Below are 16,583 nucleotides of genomic sequence, written 5' to 3'. Positions count from 1 at the left end.
GTCGCTCCCGTCTCCGGGGGGAGGCACCGGTGGCACCGGGACCCCGGCCCCCCGGGGGGGAGGGGGGTGTGTGTGTGTGGGGTGAGCCGGGGGGGTGGGGCGGGGGGGGGAATGCTCCAGCCGCCGTAATTTGTTGCACAAACATCGGGCGGGTGTTTGGGCTCGCATTGATCCTCCCGCATAAAGGGGCCATAAATCCATCCCCAGCGCGGCTGATTGATCGCCGCCCTTTGGAGGGAGCGGCCCGGGCTGCAAATCCCGGCACCGGCCGGCGGGGGGGGGGGCGGGGGGGCCGGGGACACACACACACACACACACACACACACACACACACACACACACACGGAGGGGGTGCGGGGGGAGCATCGCATCCCCCTCCCCGCATGCAGCACGCACAGGCAGCACATGCATCCACACACGTGCACTGAGCATGCACACAGCAGGCACACGCGTGCATCACGCACACACACGCACACACACGCACACACGCGCACACAGCAGGCACACGCGGACATCACGTGCACACACGCACACACACGCACACATCAGGCATACGCGTGCATCACGCACACACACACGCACACACACAGCAGGCACACGCGGGCATCACGCACACACACACGCACACACACGCACACAGCAGGCACACGCGGGCATCACGTACACACACGCACGCACACACACACATCAGGCACACGCGTGCATCACGCACACACATGCACACACACGCACACAGCAGGCACACGCGGGCATCACGTACACACACGCACGCACACACACACATCAGGCACACGCGTGCATCACGCACACACATGCACACACACGCACACAGCAGGCACACGCGGACATCACGCACACACACACGCACTGCGCACACACACACACAGCAGGCACACGCGGACATCACACACACACGCACACAACAGGCACACGCATGCATCACGCACACACACGCACATGCACACACACAGTAGGCACACGCGGGTATCACGCACACACACAGCAGGCACATGCGGGCATCACGCACACACACGCACACGCATGCACACGCACACAGCAGGCACACGCGTGCATCACACACACACGCACACACACGCACACAGCAGGCACGCGCGTGCATCACGCACACACACGCACATGCACACACACAGCAGGCACACGCGGGTATCAGGCACACACACAGCAGGCACATGCGTGCATCACGCACACACGCACACACAGCAGGCACACGCGGGCATCACGCACACACACGCACACGTGCACAGAGGCACAGACCACACACACGCATGCACGCACATGCACAGAGGATACGCACATGCACACACGACGTGCACACACATGCACACACATGCGCAGAGCATCCACACGTACGCACACGGCAGGCACACACAGACACGAGCGCGTGCACACATGCACAGAGCATCCACACGTACGCACAGAGCATCCACACACGTGTACACACGCACACGGCATGCACACACACAGACACACATGCACAGAGCATGCACACGTACACACAGAGCATCCACACTTACGCACAGACCATACACACATGTACACACGCACACGGCATGCACACACACAGACACACATGCACAGAGCATGCACACACACGTACGCACATGCACAGATCATACACCCACACAGAGCATGCACGTACACACATGCACGGCGTACACACAGACACACGTATGCACAGATTATGCACACACGTGTACACACACACGTACACACATGCACCCACATGTACACACACACGTACACACATGCACACACATGCACACACACGCACAGAGCATGCACACACACGTACACATGCATACACACATGCACAGAGCATGCACGCACATGTACACACACACGTGCACAGAGCATGCACGCACACACGCGGAGCATGCATGTACACACATGCCCAGCACGCACATGTATGCACAGAGCGTGCACACACACGTACACATGCATACACACACGCACAGCATACACACATATGGGCGGAGCATGCACACACACGTACACATGCATACACACACGCACAGCACGCACAGCATACACACATATGGGCGGAGCATGCACACACGCGTACGTGCACGTACACGTACACGCAGAGCACGTACGCACACGTGTGCGCGTGCACACACACGTGCACAGCGTACACACAGACACATGTATGCACAGAGCACGCGCACATGTACGCGCACACACATGCACACACATGCACACACATGTACACGCACATACATGCACACACATGTACACACATGTACACGCACATACATGCACACACATGTACACACATGCACACACACGTACACGCACACACATGTACACGTACACACATGCACACACACGTATGTACACGTACACGCACATACATGCACACACACATGCACACACATGTACACGTACACACATGCACACACACGCACAACCCCCCCCGCACCCCCCCCCCCGCCGTGCGGTGCTGCAAAGCCACCCCTGGGCCCGTCCCCACCCGCGTGGCTCCGTGCAGGGCGACCCCCCCCCATGTCGTCCCCCCCCCCGCAGTGGGACCCGCGGTGGCCCCTTCCCCTCCCCCTTTTCCCCCGCTATTTCCCCCGTCGCCGGGCGCTGTGGGCGCCGGGGGGGGTGTGTGTGTGTGGGGGGGTGTGGAACGGCCCCGGGGGCGCAGAGGCCGAGGCTTCGTTGGGCGAAACGGAGCCGATTCCGGCAAGAATTGCAAAAAGCGGCCGTAAATCAGCCCCCGCAGCAGCAGCCGCGCCGCCCCCGCGCCCCCCCCCCCCCGCCCCCCCGGCACCTCGATGGCCCCCCCCCCCCCCCCCCCTTCCCCCCCCCGCTCCGGGGACCGTGTCTCTGTCCCCAACCCGGGGCTGGGAAAGGACCCTGCGCCCCGGCAGAGCGCCCCCCCTCCCCCCCGGCTCGGGGGTCCCCGGAGCATCCCCCCCCCCCCCCCAAAAAAAAAAAAAAAAGGGTCCGGTGGCCACCAGCCCACCCGGGCCTTGCGTGGGGCTGCGCTGGGGACAACCCCCCCCGCAGCCCCCGTGCCATGCAACCCCCAACTCACCCCCCCCCCCCCCCGTACCGGCCTTGCAGCCACACACAAGCACCCCCCCTTCACCCAGCACACCCCCCCCCCCCGCCTTTCCCTTGCACCCATCACCCCCTGACCCCCTCCCCTTGCACACACAGCGCACTGCGCACACCCCCCCCAGGCCTCTGCACCCCCCCCAGGTCTCTGCAACCCCCTCCCCCAGGCCTCTGCACCCCCCAGGTCTCTGCACACCCCCCCCCAGGCTTCTGCACCCCCCCCCGCACCCTGCACACACACAGATGCCCCCCAACCCCTGCAACCAGCACCCCCCCCCTTCCCTTGCTCCCAGCACCCCTGAACCCCCCCCCGCCCTTGCACACACACAGCCCTGCACAGCCCCCCCTCCAGGCCTCTGCACCCACCCGCCCCGCACAGAGAGGCCTCTGCACCCCCCCCGCACCCTGCACACCCCCCCCACACCCCCCCCATGCAGAGACACACGCGCCCCTGTGCACAAACACACACGGCCCCCCCAATCTGTGCACCCAGCACCCCCCCTTGCGCCCCCCCCCCGCACATCCCCCCCTGTGCTCACACCCCCCAGCCCCGCACACACGCTCCCCGCCCCCCGCACAGACACACGCACCCCTGCCCCCCCCCCAGTCTATGCACCCAGACCCCCCCCTTGCACCCCCCAATGCCCCCCTCCGCACACACACACAGGGCCGTACACACGCAGGGATACCCCCCCCCCGCACCCATTGCACCCTCACATTTCCCCCCCCCCCCCCGGGCACCCATCATAATCTTGCCCCCCCCCATCCCCGTGCCCCCCTCCCACCTCGCTCCCGTCCCTCCCCCCGGCCCCCCCGCCCCCGCCGTGCCCGGTGCCGTCGAGCGGGGCGGGCGGAGCGGGGCTGCGGGCGCGGCGCGGTGCGGGCGGCGGCCCCGCACGTGGCTCCCGGCGCCGCGGGCGGCAGGTACCGGCGGGTACCGGCGGGCACCGGCGGGGGTCGGGGGGGGACGGGGATGGGGAGGGGGCGGGGGGGGCTCCGCCGCGGGCCCGGGGCCGCGCGTCCCGGGGGACCCCGAGCGGGGCGCGGGGGCGGCTCCGGGAGAACCGCCCCGGGCGGCGCTGCCCGTCCCCGTCCCCGCCGGTGCGCACCGGGGAGAGCGCGGCGGGGGGAGGCAGCGGTGGGGACGCTCCCGGGGGAGGGGGGGGCCGGTCCCTGGGGGGGTCGCTCCCGGGCAACTTGGCGAGAAGTTGCCCCGCGCGTCGCGGCGGCTCGGTCCCGGCTCCATCCCGGCTCGGTCCCGGCTCCATCCCCGGCTCGGTCCCGGCTCCATCCCCGGCTCCGGTTGCCTCACCAGCTCCAACACCGGCTCCGGTCCTGGTTGCATCATCGGCTCCGGTCCCGACTCCAACACCGGCTCCCGTCCTGGCTGCTGCGGGAGCTCCGGTCTCCGCTCCGTTCCCGGCTCCGGTCTCAGCCCCTTTCCCCGGCTCCACTCCCGGCTCCGCCGCCGTCTCGGGTCCCGGTTCCATCGTCGGCTCTGGTCTCGTCCCCTTCACCAGCGCAAGTCCCGGCTCCGGCCCCAGCCCCAGCCCGGCTCCTGCTCCCGGTCTCAGCTCCGTCCCCATTCCCATCTCCAGCCCCATTCCCATCTCCATCCCCGCTGCGGTCCCCAGCCCCGCTGCTGTCCCCGCTCCCAGCCCCGCTGCTGTGACCATCCCCGTCCCCACCTCATCCCTATCCCTGTCCCCGTCTCCATCCCCATTTCCAGCCCCATCCCTGCTCCCATCCCCACTCCCAGCCCCGCTGCCGGCCACATTCCCAGCCCCGCTGCTGTGACCATCCCTGTCGCCATCCTCATCCCCGTCCCTGTCCCCATCCCCGCTCCCGTCCCCACTCCCAGCCCTGCTGCTGTCACCATCCTTATCCCCATCCTCATCCCTGTCTCCGTCCCCATCTCCAGCTCCATCCCTCCTCCTGTCCCCGCTCCCAGCCCCGCTGCCGGCTCCATCCCCAGCCCCGCTGCTGTGACCATCCTTGTCCCCATCCTCATCCCCATACCCGTCCCCACCACTGTCCCCAGCCCCGCTCCTGTCCCCATTCCCAGACCCACTGCTGTCACCATCCTTATCCCCATCCTCATCCCTGTCTCCGTCCCCATCTCCAGCCCCATCCCTGCTCCGGTCCCCATTCCCAGCCCCACTGCCAGCTCCATCCTCATCCCCATCCCCATCTTCATCGCTGTCCCTGTCCCCATCCTCATCCCCATCCCTGTCCCCATCTCCGTCCCCATTCCCGCTCCTGTCCTGCCCCGTCCCCTCTCGCCGCCCGGTCCCCGCCGGGGCGTGAGGCTCAGTGGGCGGCTGGGTGCCGTCCGCCCCACCGGTGCCACCATCGCGCCCAAGGGCGAGGACGACCTGCTGGCGCTGGCCGCCTCCCGGCTGAGCCGCAGGAAACGGGTGGCCGGGGCGGCCGTCGGCGTGGCCATGGTGTTGGTGCTGCTGGTGGCCATCCCGCTGCTGGTCCACAGCTCCAAGGCGGCCGCGCACTACGAGATGCTGGGCAGCTGCCGCATGGTCTGCGACCCCTACCCCGGCCCCGAGCTGCCCGCCGCCTCCCCCGCCACCCTTCCTGCCCGGTGCCAAAGGCGAGCCGGGGCGCAAAGGCCGTGCCGGGGTGCGGGGTCCCCCCGGACCACCGGGACCACGGGGGCCGCCGGGTGAGCCAGGCCGGCCGGGGCCACCGGGGCCACCGGGGCCGGGTCCCGGGGGGTACATCCCCTCCTTCTACAGTCCCAAGATCGCCTTCTACGCTGGGCTACGGAAACCCCACGAGGGCTACGAGGTGCTGCGCTTCGACGACGTGGTGACCAACGTGGGCAACTACTACGAGCCCTCGAGCGGGAAGTTCACCTGCCCCCTGCCCGGCATCTACTTCTTCACCTACCACGTCCTCATGCGCGGCGGCGACGGCACCAGTATGTGGGCCGACCTCATGAAGAACGGGCAGGTACGGGCCGGGACCGGCACCGCCGTCGGCACCCCCCCACATACCCCCCGCCACGGCTCCTCCTGCTGTCCCCCAACTGGTCCCTCACCCCAGTCTTCCAGCCCCACTCCCCCCCCCCCATCCCAGTTTCCCCATCCCGCTTCCCCTATCTTGGTGTTCCCATCTTACTGCCTCCCATCCCGGTTTTCCCGTTCTGGTTTCCCTTAATCCCAGTTCCCCCATCCTGGTTCCCCCCCATTCCTGATCTCCCCCCCCACTTTCCACCCTCCCCCCGGCCCCGTCACCACGTTCCATTTTCCCCGTCCAATTCCCCCCCCCCCCCGATTCCCATCTTTTCCCCGTTCTTCTTCCTCCATCCCATTTCCCCCCATCCTCGATTCCCATCCCTATTTCCCCCATCCCGGTACCCCCATCCCCACCTCCCCCCATCCCATTCCCCCTCTTGGACCAAGGGGGGGTGGTGACTTGGGGGGGGCCACCCCGCAGCCCCACACCCACCGCCTCAGCCTTGGGGACGCCAAACCCCCATTCCCGGGGCTCCTGCCACGGAGACAGGGGGACACACGCTCCCCCGGGAGCACCAGGCTGTGCCCCCCAACTGGGACAGCTGCCATCATGGCGGTGGGGGGGGGGGTCCAGGCTGTGCCCCCCACCGGTCCCTTTGTTCGGCAGCTCCCGCACCACCTCGCCCCGGACGCTTCCCATTTATTATGGGAGAAAACAAGGATCGATCCAGCGCGGTCGATACCGGCTCTGCCGCGCCCCCCCCGGGAGCTGCCCCCGTTCCCCCCCCCCCACTTCCCAGGGCATCCCCAATCTCTGGGGGCAGCGCAGGAGGCGGGTGGGGGGGGGGACATGGGAGGGCCACGGGGTCCGACAGGGATCTTGGGATCTGGTCACCGGTGGCTCCTCGGGACTGAGCACCGCTGGTGAGACCCAGCGTGGGTCTCGGCGGGGGGGGTTGGCCCTATCCCAGGGTGTGTGTGGGGGGGTGGTATCTATCCCTATCCCCTCCTGTCACCGCTGCCGGTGGGGGGGACGGAGGCCATGCCGTCTCCCTCACCCGGTTCTGCCGCAGCCGGGCGGCGTGACCTTGAGCGGTGATGGACAGAGGGGCTGAGCGCGTTGGGGGGGCGGGATCCGGAGCAGCTCAGCACCCTCCATTCCCAACCCCGCACCCCGCTCTGGGGCTCCCCCCTTGGGGATGGCGTGTTGGGGAGGGGAGGGGGTGGGGTGGGTGTCCCTGACGGCTGTGTCATTTCCCCCCCCCCCCCGCCGGCTCCCCTCCACCCCGAAAGGTGCGGGCCAGCGCCATCGCGCAGGACGCCGACCAGAACTACGACTACGCCAGCAACAGCGTCATCCTGCACCTGGACGTGGGCGACGAGGTCTTCGTCAAGCTGGACGGCGGCAAAGTCCACGGCGGCAACACCAACAAGTACAGCACCTTCTCCGGCTTCATCATCTACCCCGACTGAGACACACACTCCCCCCCCCGTCCCCCCGTCCCCCCCCCCCAACCTCCCCGGAGCTGCGGGGTCCCCGACTCCCCGCTGGTGTGACCCTCCCCGTCCCCCCGTGTCCCCCCCAACGCCACAGCGCTGGGTGCGAGGAGACACCCGCGAGGATGCCCGCGCTGTCCCGCACCCCTAAAAACACCCCCCTCAGTGCTCCCCGCATGCCAGCACCCCCAAGGGGATTGGGGTGTCCCGGTGCTGTCTCCCACCCCTGGGCACACCCCCCCTCTTCCCCCCCGCCGTGTCCCCGTGGCTAATCGTGGGGCTCCGCGCTCCCCCCAGTAAAACACTCTGGGTTTGGATGTGCAGCCGCTGCCTTCGCCTTCCCCGGGGCGGGGGGGACACACACACGGAGGGGACCCTTGGGGACAGCAGGGGGGCGGCTGTGCTGCCATCGCTCCTTGGTGCTGGCTCGGTGACGAGCTGCGGGCCACTGGGGGGGACCCTCAGTGTCACCTTCCCCCCTGTGACGGGGACAGTGACAGCCCCTCCCGCCACGCAGGGGACATGCTGGGGACACCCTGGGGTGTTTGTGGGGGGGGGGGTCCCCGGGGTGGGAGCGGAGCCGCAGGACACCGGGGTCCCCCCTGTCCGAGCCCTGCAGGACGTAGGGGTCCCCTGTCCCTGTCCCCAAGCCCTGGCCCCGCGTGGCCGTGGGCCAGTGCTGCCATCGCGTGGCCGGCAGCAGGGACGACACGGCTCTCCCGGGCTGGGGCTTTTTTTTGGGGGCGCGGGGGGGGCCGGCAGCCTGGGGACCCCCGGGAAGGGCTGGCAGGGGTGGGGGGTGTCCCCCCCCACCAGGGACCCCCCACCCCAAGGAGAAGCAGGAACTATTTTATCACCTGCGCAGGCAGCGAGCCCCCTCACCCCCCCTCACCCCAAGGAGATGCCGACACGGATGCGCTTTGAGCTGAGCCATTTATTGGGGTAAATCGGGGGGAGGGGGGGGGCCGTACAGAGACATCCCCCCCCCCCAGCAAGGAGCGCATGGAGGGGTGGGGGGGGGGCCCTCCAGCCCCCGCACTGTGCAGGGGGTATATACAAGCAGAGGCTGGTACCTGCGGGGGGGGGGGGGTGGGAGGGAGTGGTTCCCAGGGGGTCGCAGGGCCCGGGGGGGGGGGTCCGGGATGCCTGGCATGGGGCGGGGGGGGGGGTCGGGGCGGGGGGGTGTCTCCAGGGCGTTCTCACTTCTGCAGCCGCTTGATGCGGGCATCTATCTCTGCGAAGTTGTCCTCTACGATGGCCAGGTTTTCCTTCATCGTCTTCTGGACCTGGGAGGGGGGGGCGGGGAGGGGGTGAGTTGAGGGGGGGGGACACACACACACAGAGGACGGGGACCCCCCCCCCCGCCCCACCCCAGCGGGTGCCGGTGGGACCCACCTCCGCCAGCAGCACGGTGTTGTCCTTGAGGGCACCAGCGATCTCCTGCTGCGTGGTGTCCAAGTGCACCAGGACCTGCCCGAACTGGGTGGCTGGGAGGGAGGAGAAAGTGCTGGGGGGGGGGGGAACGCAGACACACACGGAGCAGCCACCCCCCCACCCTCCCCCATCCCGAGATGCTGCCGATGACACCATGCCCCTGTCCCCAACATCCCCTCCCCCCTGCCTCACCTTGCTCGTGCAGGTCCCTGAGGGTCACCAGCCTCTGCACCACGTCGGGCAGGGTGCTGGCCACGGGGTCCCAGCGCTGCATCGTCTCGTAGATCTGGTGGATCTGGGGGACGGAGAGGGACAAGAAGTGATGGGGGGGGGGGGGCAGGGAGCTCCAGGTACCCCCCCCCCCCCCCCCCCCCCCGCCAGGCCGAGGGGGTGGCTTTTAAGGCGGGGGGGTGTGTGTGTCTCCCCTCCACCGGCTCTTACCTTGCTCTGGGTGTCGGCGTCTTGCACGGTCGCCTTGTGCTTGGCAATTTCATTCACCTTCCCCAGGACGCTCTGGGGAAGGGGGGGGTGAGGGTGGGGGGAAACGGACGTGAGCCCCCAAATCCAGTGGCGCCCACCCCCAGTTTCACCCCCTTAGAGCCAGTTGCCATCCGGGGGCTCCCAAACTCTGCCCCCCCCACCCCCTCACCTGCAGCCGGGCTTCCACCTGGTCCAGCACGGCCACGTCCAGGATGTTGACCTTGGCCTGCAGGACCTGGACGGTCTCCTGGGGACGGAGAACGGGGTGAGGGGGGACACGGCAGCACCCCAGGACTGTGTCCCCGTCCCCCCCACCAAGTGCTCTGGGCACAGGGTGGAGGGAAAGGGACCCTTCAAGCCCCCCAGCCCCTGCCCGACTCACCACCAGGCTGGTGCCCTTCAGCCCCACCAGCAGCGGGTTCTGTGGGGAAGGAAATGGGCGTCAGTCGGGGGGCAAGATGTGGGGCAGGACGTGGGGCAGGACGGCACCCCCGGCCCCTCACCTGGCTGTCAGGCTCGCACCGCACCGTCGCTTCCAGCTGCGCCAGCCGCTTCTCCAGCTCCGCGATCTTGGGAGTGGGGGGGGCGGGGAAGGGAAAAGGAGGGGTGAGATGGCAGGACACCCCATTTTGGGGTCATTTGTGGTCTCGCCCCCCCCCTTTTCCCCACGCCCACCTTGGCCGTTTGGGCAAACTGGTCCTGCTCCGGCCTCCAGTAGAGCTCGAAGGTGACGGCGTCTCCGGTGGGCGCCGGGGCTTTGGCCGGGCTCTTCCCCGGCGTCGCTTTGCTGCACTTGGCCACCTCCAGCTGCTGCAGCAGGCGCCTGGGCAGGGGGACAACGGTGGGCAGGGGGACGCTGGCAACCCCCCCCCCACCCCCCTGCCCCTGAGCTCCCCCGGGGGGGCCACTCACTTGGCCAAGGCTCCGTCGGGGTCGGCAAAATCTATGGCTGCGGTGGGGCCCAGCAGCTTCTCCAGGTGGCTGGAGACCAACTGCTGCTTCAGGCCCTCCACCTGCCTGGCCAAGGCCATGGGCGTCAGCTCTTCCTCCGCCGCCGCCTCCTTCACCGTGCTCTGCGGGAAAGGTGGCCGTGTCACACACACCCCCACACCCCCCCCCCCCGCCCCAGGACCGTCGCCCCCCTGGGACAGCCCCCCCAGGCAGGGGTGATGCTCACCTGGATCTGCTCCACCTCCCGAACCAGCTCCTGCACCTCGTGCTGCAGCCGCTGGTACCGCTGCTGAGGGGTCTCTTTGGCACCCAGCCCCTCACCAAGCTGCGGAGAGAGGAACGAGGGGGTGGTCAGGAGGGGGGGGGTGTCCCGGCCTGGGGTGGCCGGGACGCCGGTGCCCAACTCCCCTGGGTGCCCACCCATTCCTGCAGAAAGGGAAGAAAAGGGAATGAGGAGGGAGAAGGAGCGGGTGAGCCCCGCGGCAGCCGGGGAGGAGCAGCCCCATGTTCACAGGAACCTGGTCCCCGAGTGGGACTGCAGAGGTGCCTCCCAAGGGACAACGCAGCAGGACGCAAGCAGCCCGGGAGGCTCCAAAGTGCCCAGGGAAGCGGTGGAATCACCATCCCTGGGGGTATTTAAAAGACGGGCAGACGTAGTGCTTAGCAATACGGTTTGGTGATGGTTTTTGTCAGCATTGGGTTGATGGTTAGACTCAAGATGATCTGAAAAGTCCCTTCCAACCTGGACAATCCTATGATTCTATGATTTTATGACCGATGACAACGTCCTCCTCCAAGTGACGGAGGAGCCAAGGAGGAGAGGGGCTCCACTGAAGCTCGTCTTCACCAACAAGGAGGGGCTCGTTGGGGATGTGGAGGTCAAAGGCAGCCTCACGGCTGCAATGGCCATGAGACAGTGGAGCTCAGACACCGAGGGTGGGCTCCCAGCCCTGGGCTCTGCTTGGAAGAGTCCTGCTCGGATGGTCGCGCTGCCGTCCAGAGGGACCTGGCCAGGCTGGAGAAATGAGCCAAGAGGAACCTCATGGAGCTCAACGGGTGGAAACGCAAAGTCCTGCTCCTGAAGAGCAACAGCCCCCGGCACCGGTATATGCTGGGAGCCTCCCAGCTGGAAAGAAGCTCCGTGGAAAAGGCCCCAGGGGTCTGGTGGACACCAAGCTGATCCAGCAAAGGCGGCTAACGGTGTCCTGGGCAGCATCGGGAGGAGGGTTGTGGTCGAGGGAGGGGATCCTTCCCCTCTCCTCAGCACCGGTGAGGCCACGGCTGGAGTGCTGTGTCCAGTACAAGAGAGACATGGCCATACTGGAGAAAGTCCAACAAAGGGCCACAGAGATGCTATTGGGGCTGGACCATCTCTCCTAGGAGAGGCTGAGAGCTGGGACTGGCCAGCCTGGAGAAGGCTCTGGGCGGAATCTTATCAAGACCTGGAGGGATGGTGCCAAAAGGACGGAGCCCGGCTCTTCCCAGTGGTGCCCAGTGCCAAGGACCAGGCCACAGGTACGACTTGAAGCGCAGGAGCTTCCCCCCGACCATCAGGAAACACTTTTTCCACTGTGAGGGTGACCCAGCACTAGCAGAGGTTGCCCAGGGAGATGGTGGAGTCTCCATCCTTGGAGATATTCAGAAGCCACCCAGACATGGTCCTGGGCAACCGGCTCTTGGTGGCCCTGCTTGAGCAGGGGGGTGGGACCAGGTGACATCCAGAGGTCCCTTCCCACTTCCACCCTTCTCTGAGAGCGGTGGCCCTGGGCAGGGAGGTCGCTGTGGGGTGAGGGGGGGAGGAGGGACTGTGCACGGGGGTGGCTGACAGCCCCGTGCACTCCGGACTCACGATTTCATACTCCCCAGACTCGTAGCCCGTTGTCCTGGTCTTGTTGATACGATCGGAGAAATCTGGAAGAGGAAGAGCATGGTGTCACCCCCAAAACACCCAGGGTGGCCGTGCCCTCCCTGGGGTCACCTCAGGGTCCCCAAAGCCCACCCTTCCCCTGAGATCACCCCCCCCTCCCCGTCTCGGCTCACCCACGCCCTCGGTGCCAAGGCGCTTGTCCCTGAACTTCTCGTAGGCGGCGTTGGGGTTGATGATGAGGTGCTCCACGCTGGTGCTGGTGAGCTCCTCCTGCACACAACGCGGGGCCTTAGCGACACGGTGGCCACCAGGGTTTGAGGATGGACAGTAACGGGGGGGGGGGGCAGGCAAAGGCAGCCCCGTCCTCCCCAGGACAAGGGCACAAGCCCCCAAGGACTGACACGCAGGGATGGACCCCACCAAAGGGTCTGGCCAGGGCAGCGCGGGCTGTCCAGGACGCGGCACGTCCCCAGGGCCTGGTGTGGGGACATCGGACCCCTGGCCTGGCCTGGAGGGGTAGGAAACCCCCCGCCCTCCCCCTCTCCTCCCCCCCGCCCCCAACCCCGAGGGCCTGGCAGAGGGGCCAGAGGTTCCAGCGCACACTTTGGGCAGCCCCACGACCAGCCTTGGGGAAACTGCTGCAGCCGCGACGCCTGGAACTGCCCCACGGCCACATTTTGGGGTGGCTCCCAACCACCTGGGGAGGGGCATCGGGGGAGGGGGGGGGTTTGCGGGACTTCAACCCCTCCATGACCAAAGGGGCTTTGCCGGGAGCCTGGCAGGGCGAGCGCAGACACTGAGTCTGGGCTCTCCTTGCCCCCCAGCCATGGTCTGGGGGGGGAGGGGGTCCCTGCCCCAGCAGGACCCTGCAGGAGGCACCCAAAGGACCCCCCCCCCGCCCCAACCTGCTGCCCCCTCTCCAGCCCCTGCGCCCGGCCGTGGCCCGAAGCGCTTTGGGGGAGCCCTGGCGCACTGCGGAGGGAGGAGAAGGGGTGAGAGCAGCGGGAGCAGCGTGAGCAGTGTTAGGGGGGGGCCGTCCGGCAGAGGTGAGGGCGGGGGGGGAGGCAGCAGTGAGCGCCCCGAGCAGAGCGCGGGGGTTACGGCAGCCGACGGACGGGCTCTTACCAGCTCCTTGCGTTTCCCAGAGGTGAGAAAGTCAGAGCAAGGTTAGGAGGAGAAGGGGGGGGGGGGTTGAAGGGGGCGGGGGGGGGAAAAGAGAGAGACAAAAATGGCGTTAGAAGGTTCGTCCCATGCACGGCCCGCCATCACCCACGTCCCTGCGCCGGGGCTGCTGCCGGGGTGGCCCTGCTGGCCCCCCCGTGCGAGGGCTGAGGAGCCATGCGGGACGCGGAGGCGAGCTGGACCCCTCGGCCGGGCACCCCCCCCCGGGGGGCAGGCGGGGCTGGGGGGGTCGGGGTGGGCAGAGAAAGGGTGGGAGCAGGATGCAGCCGAGCCCGGGCTCTGAAAACCTCCCTCCAGCTCTTCTTTTCCCCTGGTGGGGGCGCGGGGGCGATGTGAGCAGAGCCGGGGGCAGCCGGACCCCCACGGAGCAGCCCCACAGGGGTAGGAGGGAGGCATCAGTTGCAGTCCTGGGGCGGGGGGGGCAAAACCCCGATGCTGGTCCCTGGAGGGGCACGAGCTGCCCCCCGCTGAGCGGCCAGCCCCGTGCTGTGCTGGCAGCAGGGATGGGGGCTCAGCATGCGCCCCCCCGGCCTTTCCTGCCCGTGTCCTGCTGAGCCCCACAGCCTGCAGCAAAGCCTGGCAGGATGGGCTGCGGTGGAATGGCAGCCCCCCCGCAACAGGGAGCATCGCTGGGGGGGGCGCGGAATGGGACACAAGGCTGCACATACCCGCCGTGGGGGGGCCCGGGGGGGGTCCCGAAGGAGAAGGAGGGAGGGCACATGCAGGCAGGGAGGATGCAGAGAGAGCGAGGGAGAGGCGGCAGCAGCACCACGTCGCACCCCGAGTCCCACAGCCGGCTGCCCCCCCCGCCCCCCGCCCCCCACAACTCTGCCCCATGGCGGGGCAGCGGCTCCGGGACCCCGTGCATATCTATGGCATGCAAAAAAAAAAAAAAAAAAAAATCAACCTCAACCCCCAAGGACATGCAGAGCCGGGAGCGGCGACCGGGCTTACTTGTGCAAACTTAGTGTCCAGGCAAGGTGGGGAGCAGGGTGGGGGGGGGGGAAGAGCGGGGAAGGGGGTGGGGGGGGAAAAACTCAGGTCAGTTCAGCGCGCGAGAGCCACGGGACACAACGAAGCTGCGCGAGGGGCTCCCAAGGAGAGGAGACGGCGATTAAAACCCCGGCAAACCCTTCGCCTCCTGCCTGCAGCAGCGGGGGCTGCCCGTCTCGTTGCCCCGCATCTCGCAAGGGATCTCTTTGCCCCCTGAAATTTTGGGGCCGGGCGCCCCCTCCCCGGGGTGTTGCCTTCGTACCACCGAGCCCTGGCTCCCCCCTCACCGCCTCGGGCCAAGCGGAAGCGTGCGCCGGCCCAGTGGGGTCCCGGGGTGGGGTGGGGGGGCACAGACACTGAGAAGCCGTTTGGGCCACAATCCCAAGCACCCATCGGCTTTCAGCCACATTTGCAGAGCTGGGGGTCACCAGGCAGCCCTGGGTGCACCCCCCTCGAGGACGGTCCCCCGGTGTCACCCCACATCAAAGCCACCCCACGGAGAAGGGGTCCGTGGGACCCCGCCACTGTTCCAAGCTGCTTTATGGGGGTGAACCCACGCCAACGTGCCCCCCCGCCTCCTCCTCTGTGTGCTGGAGGAACCCGTGCAAAGCCAAGGGGGACGGGGGGGGGGGGGCGCTTCTTGGCACCCCCAAAGCCAAAGGGTGAGAGAAGGGGGGGTGGCACATTGATGGGATGTGTCACCGTGACGGGGGGGGGGGGGGGGGATGTGGCACTGCAGTGGGGGGGTGTGCGGGGACGGGAGCCGTTTCCCTGCCACGGCACCGGTCCTGCTGCGGGGTGGGGGCACAGGCAGGTGGCCCCCCCCTGCCGCCGCCCACGGCACGGCCCCGGCGAGGCCTTACCGCCTCGAACTCGGCCTGGTCGTCCTCGGGCAGGTCACTGGTCTCGTAGACGTCGGGCTCGTTCCTGGCCTGGGGCGCGAGTGGGTGCCGGTGAGAGGGTCCCCCCCCCCCCGCCCCAACCACCCCCACCCCCCCCCCGCGGCTCGTTATTACCCGTTTATGATGAAAAAGCCTACAATTGCCCCAAACCGCCTCAGTCCACAGCTCCCCCCCTCACCCCCACCAGCTCCCTAAAGACTCCACATCCCTTCTGGACACCCCCCCGTGTCCCCAGACACCCCACTTACTGCCCCCATCCCCCCCCCCGACACCCCCAAATGTCCTCGCAGGTGCCCCGATTCCCACAATCACCCCAAATACTCCACGTACTCCCAACTCCTCCCCCCCCCCCGAGATGCTCGTCCCCCCCTCAGACAGTCCCCATTACCCCTCAGCTCCCCAAACACCCCACTTCCATCCTCAGATCCCCCCCCGGACACCCCAAATGCCTCTTACCTCCCCCCCCCATCACCCCCAGTCTCCCCAAACACCCCATTTATTGACCCAGAGCCCCCCCATCCCCTCAGACCCCCCCAAACCTCTCCCATCCCCTCAGTCCCTACAGACCCCCCCAGTTCCTGCAGCCCCCCACGACCCCCTCAGCCCCCCAACCCCCTCACTACCCTGAGACACCCCCGACCCCCTCAGTTCCCCCCCAGTCCCCGAACCCCCCAGGCCACCCCCCCCCCGCCCCGACCCCCTCATTCTCCCCCCGGACCCTGATCCCCTCAGACCCCCCCAGGGCCGCCTCGAGCCCTGACGCCCCCGGATCCGCTCATTCTCCCCCAGATCCCCCCCCCCTCGATCCCCTCAGCCCCCCCTGATCCCCTCAGTACACCCCGACGCCCCCAATCCCCTCATTCTCCCGCCCCGGGCCCCTCAGACGCCCCCCGGGCCCACCCCCGGCCCGGTCCCGCACTCACGATGCCGGGCAGGTCGGCGTACTTGGGGTCGGCCATGGCCGGGGGTCGGTGCCGGGGGGGGGGAGGGTCTGTACCGGGGGGTCGGTGCCGGGAGGGGGGGTCGGGGGGGTGTCGGTGCCGAGGCGGCGCTACCGGGGGAGGTGTCGGTGCCGGGGGCGGGGGTCGGTACCGGGGGGGCGGTGCCGGGGGCGGGTGTCTGTACCGGGGGGGCGGTGCCGGAAGGGGGGTCGGGGTCGGTGCCGGGGGGTCGCTGCCGGGGCCGGTGGCGGGGCCGGTAGCGCCGCTCAGGGCCGGGGCG

At 68.3% G+C, this 16,583-nt stretch overlaps 2 protein-coding genes across 2 annotated transcripts; one reads left to right on the top strand and one right to left on the bottom strand.

Moving 5' to 3' along the window:
* Window positions 1–5,528: 5,528 nt before the first annotated feature.
* Window positions 5,529–7,529, top strand: C1QL4 (complement C1q like 4). Its single transcript, XM_054183226.1, is given in 3 exon segments — window positions 5,529–5,662; window positions 5,664–6,051; window positions 7,350–7,529. Coding segments are annotated over 3 exon segments (702 nt in total).
* Window positions 7,530–8,704: 1,175 nt separating this feature from the next.
* On the bottom strand, window positions 8,705–16,371 carry DCTN2 (dynactin subunit 2). Its single transcript, XM_054183285.1, has 14 exons — window positions 16,286–16,371; window positions 15,324–15,392; window positions 12,459–12,555; window positions 12,268–12,329; window positions 10,645–10,743; window positions 10,380–10,540; window positions 10,143–10,290; window positions 9,971–10,036; window positions 9,850–9,888; window positions 9,637–9,714; window positions 9,429–9,500; window positions 9,180–9,282; window positions 8,949–9,040; window positions 8,705–8,839 (listed from the first exon to the last, which is right to left on the bottom strand). The coding sequence occupies exons 1-14, from the start codon at window positions 16,319–16,321 to the stop codon at window positions 8,753–8,755; spliced, it is 1,209 nt and encodes a 402-aa protein (XP_054039260.1). The 5' UTR covers window positions 16,322–16,371; the 3' UTR covers window positions 8,705–8,752.
* Between the last annotated feature and the right edge of the window lie 212 nt (window positions 16,372–16,583).

This window comes from Rissa tridactyla, chromosome 24 (assembly GCF_028500815.1).
Source record: "Rissa tridactyla isolate bRisTri1 chromosome 24, bRisTri1.patW.cur.20221130, whole genome shotgun sequence".
In the NCBI taxonomy this organism is placed as follows: Eukaryota; Metazoa; Chordata; class Aves; order Charadriiformes; family Laridae; genus Rissa; species Rissa tridactyla.
This window is presented reverse-complemented; position numbering and strand designations above follow the sequence as displayed.

Bases quoted from the DNA above. Each gene is read 5' to 3' on its own strand.
- DCTN2 (XM_054183285.1), bottom strand. From the start codon at position 16,321: ATGGCCGACCCCAAGTACGCCGACCTGCCCGGCATC. The intron at 15,393-16,285 runs GTGAGTGCGGGA...CTCGCGCCCCAG, and splicing joins ACGCCGACCTGCCCGGCATC to GCCAGGAACGAGCCCGACGT. The intron at 9,715-9,849 runs GTGAGTCGGGCA...CTCCGTCCCCAG, and splicing joins TGAAGGGCACCAGCCTGGTG to GAGACCGTCCAGGTCCTGCA.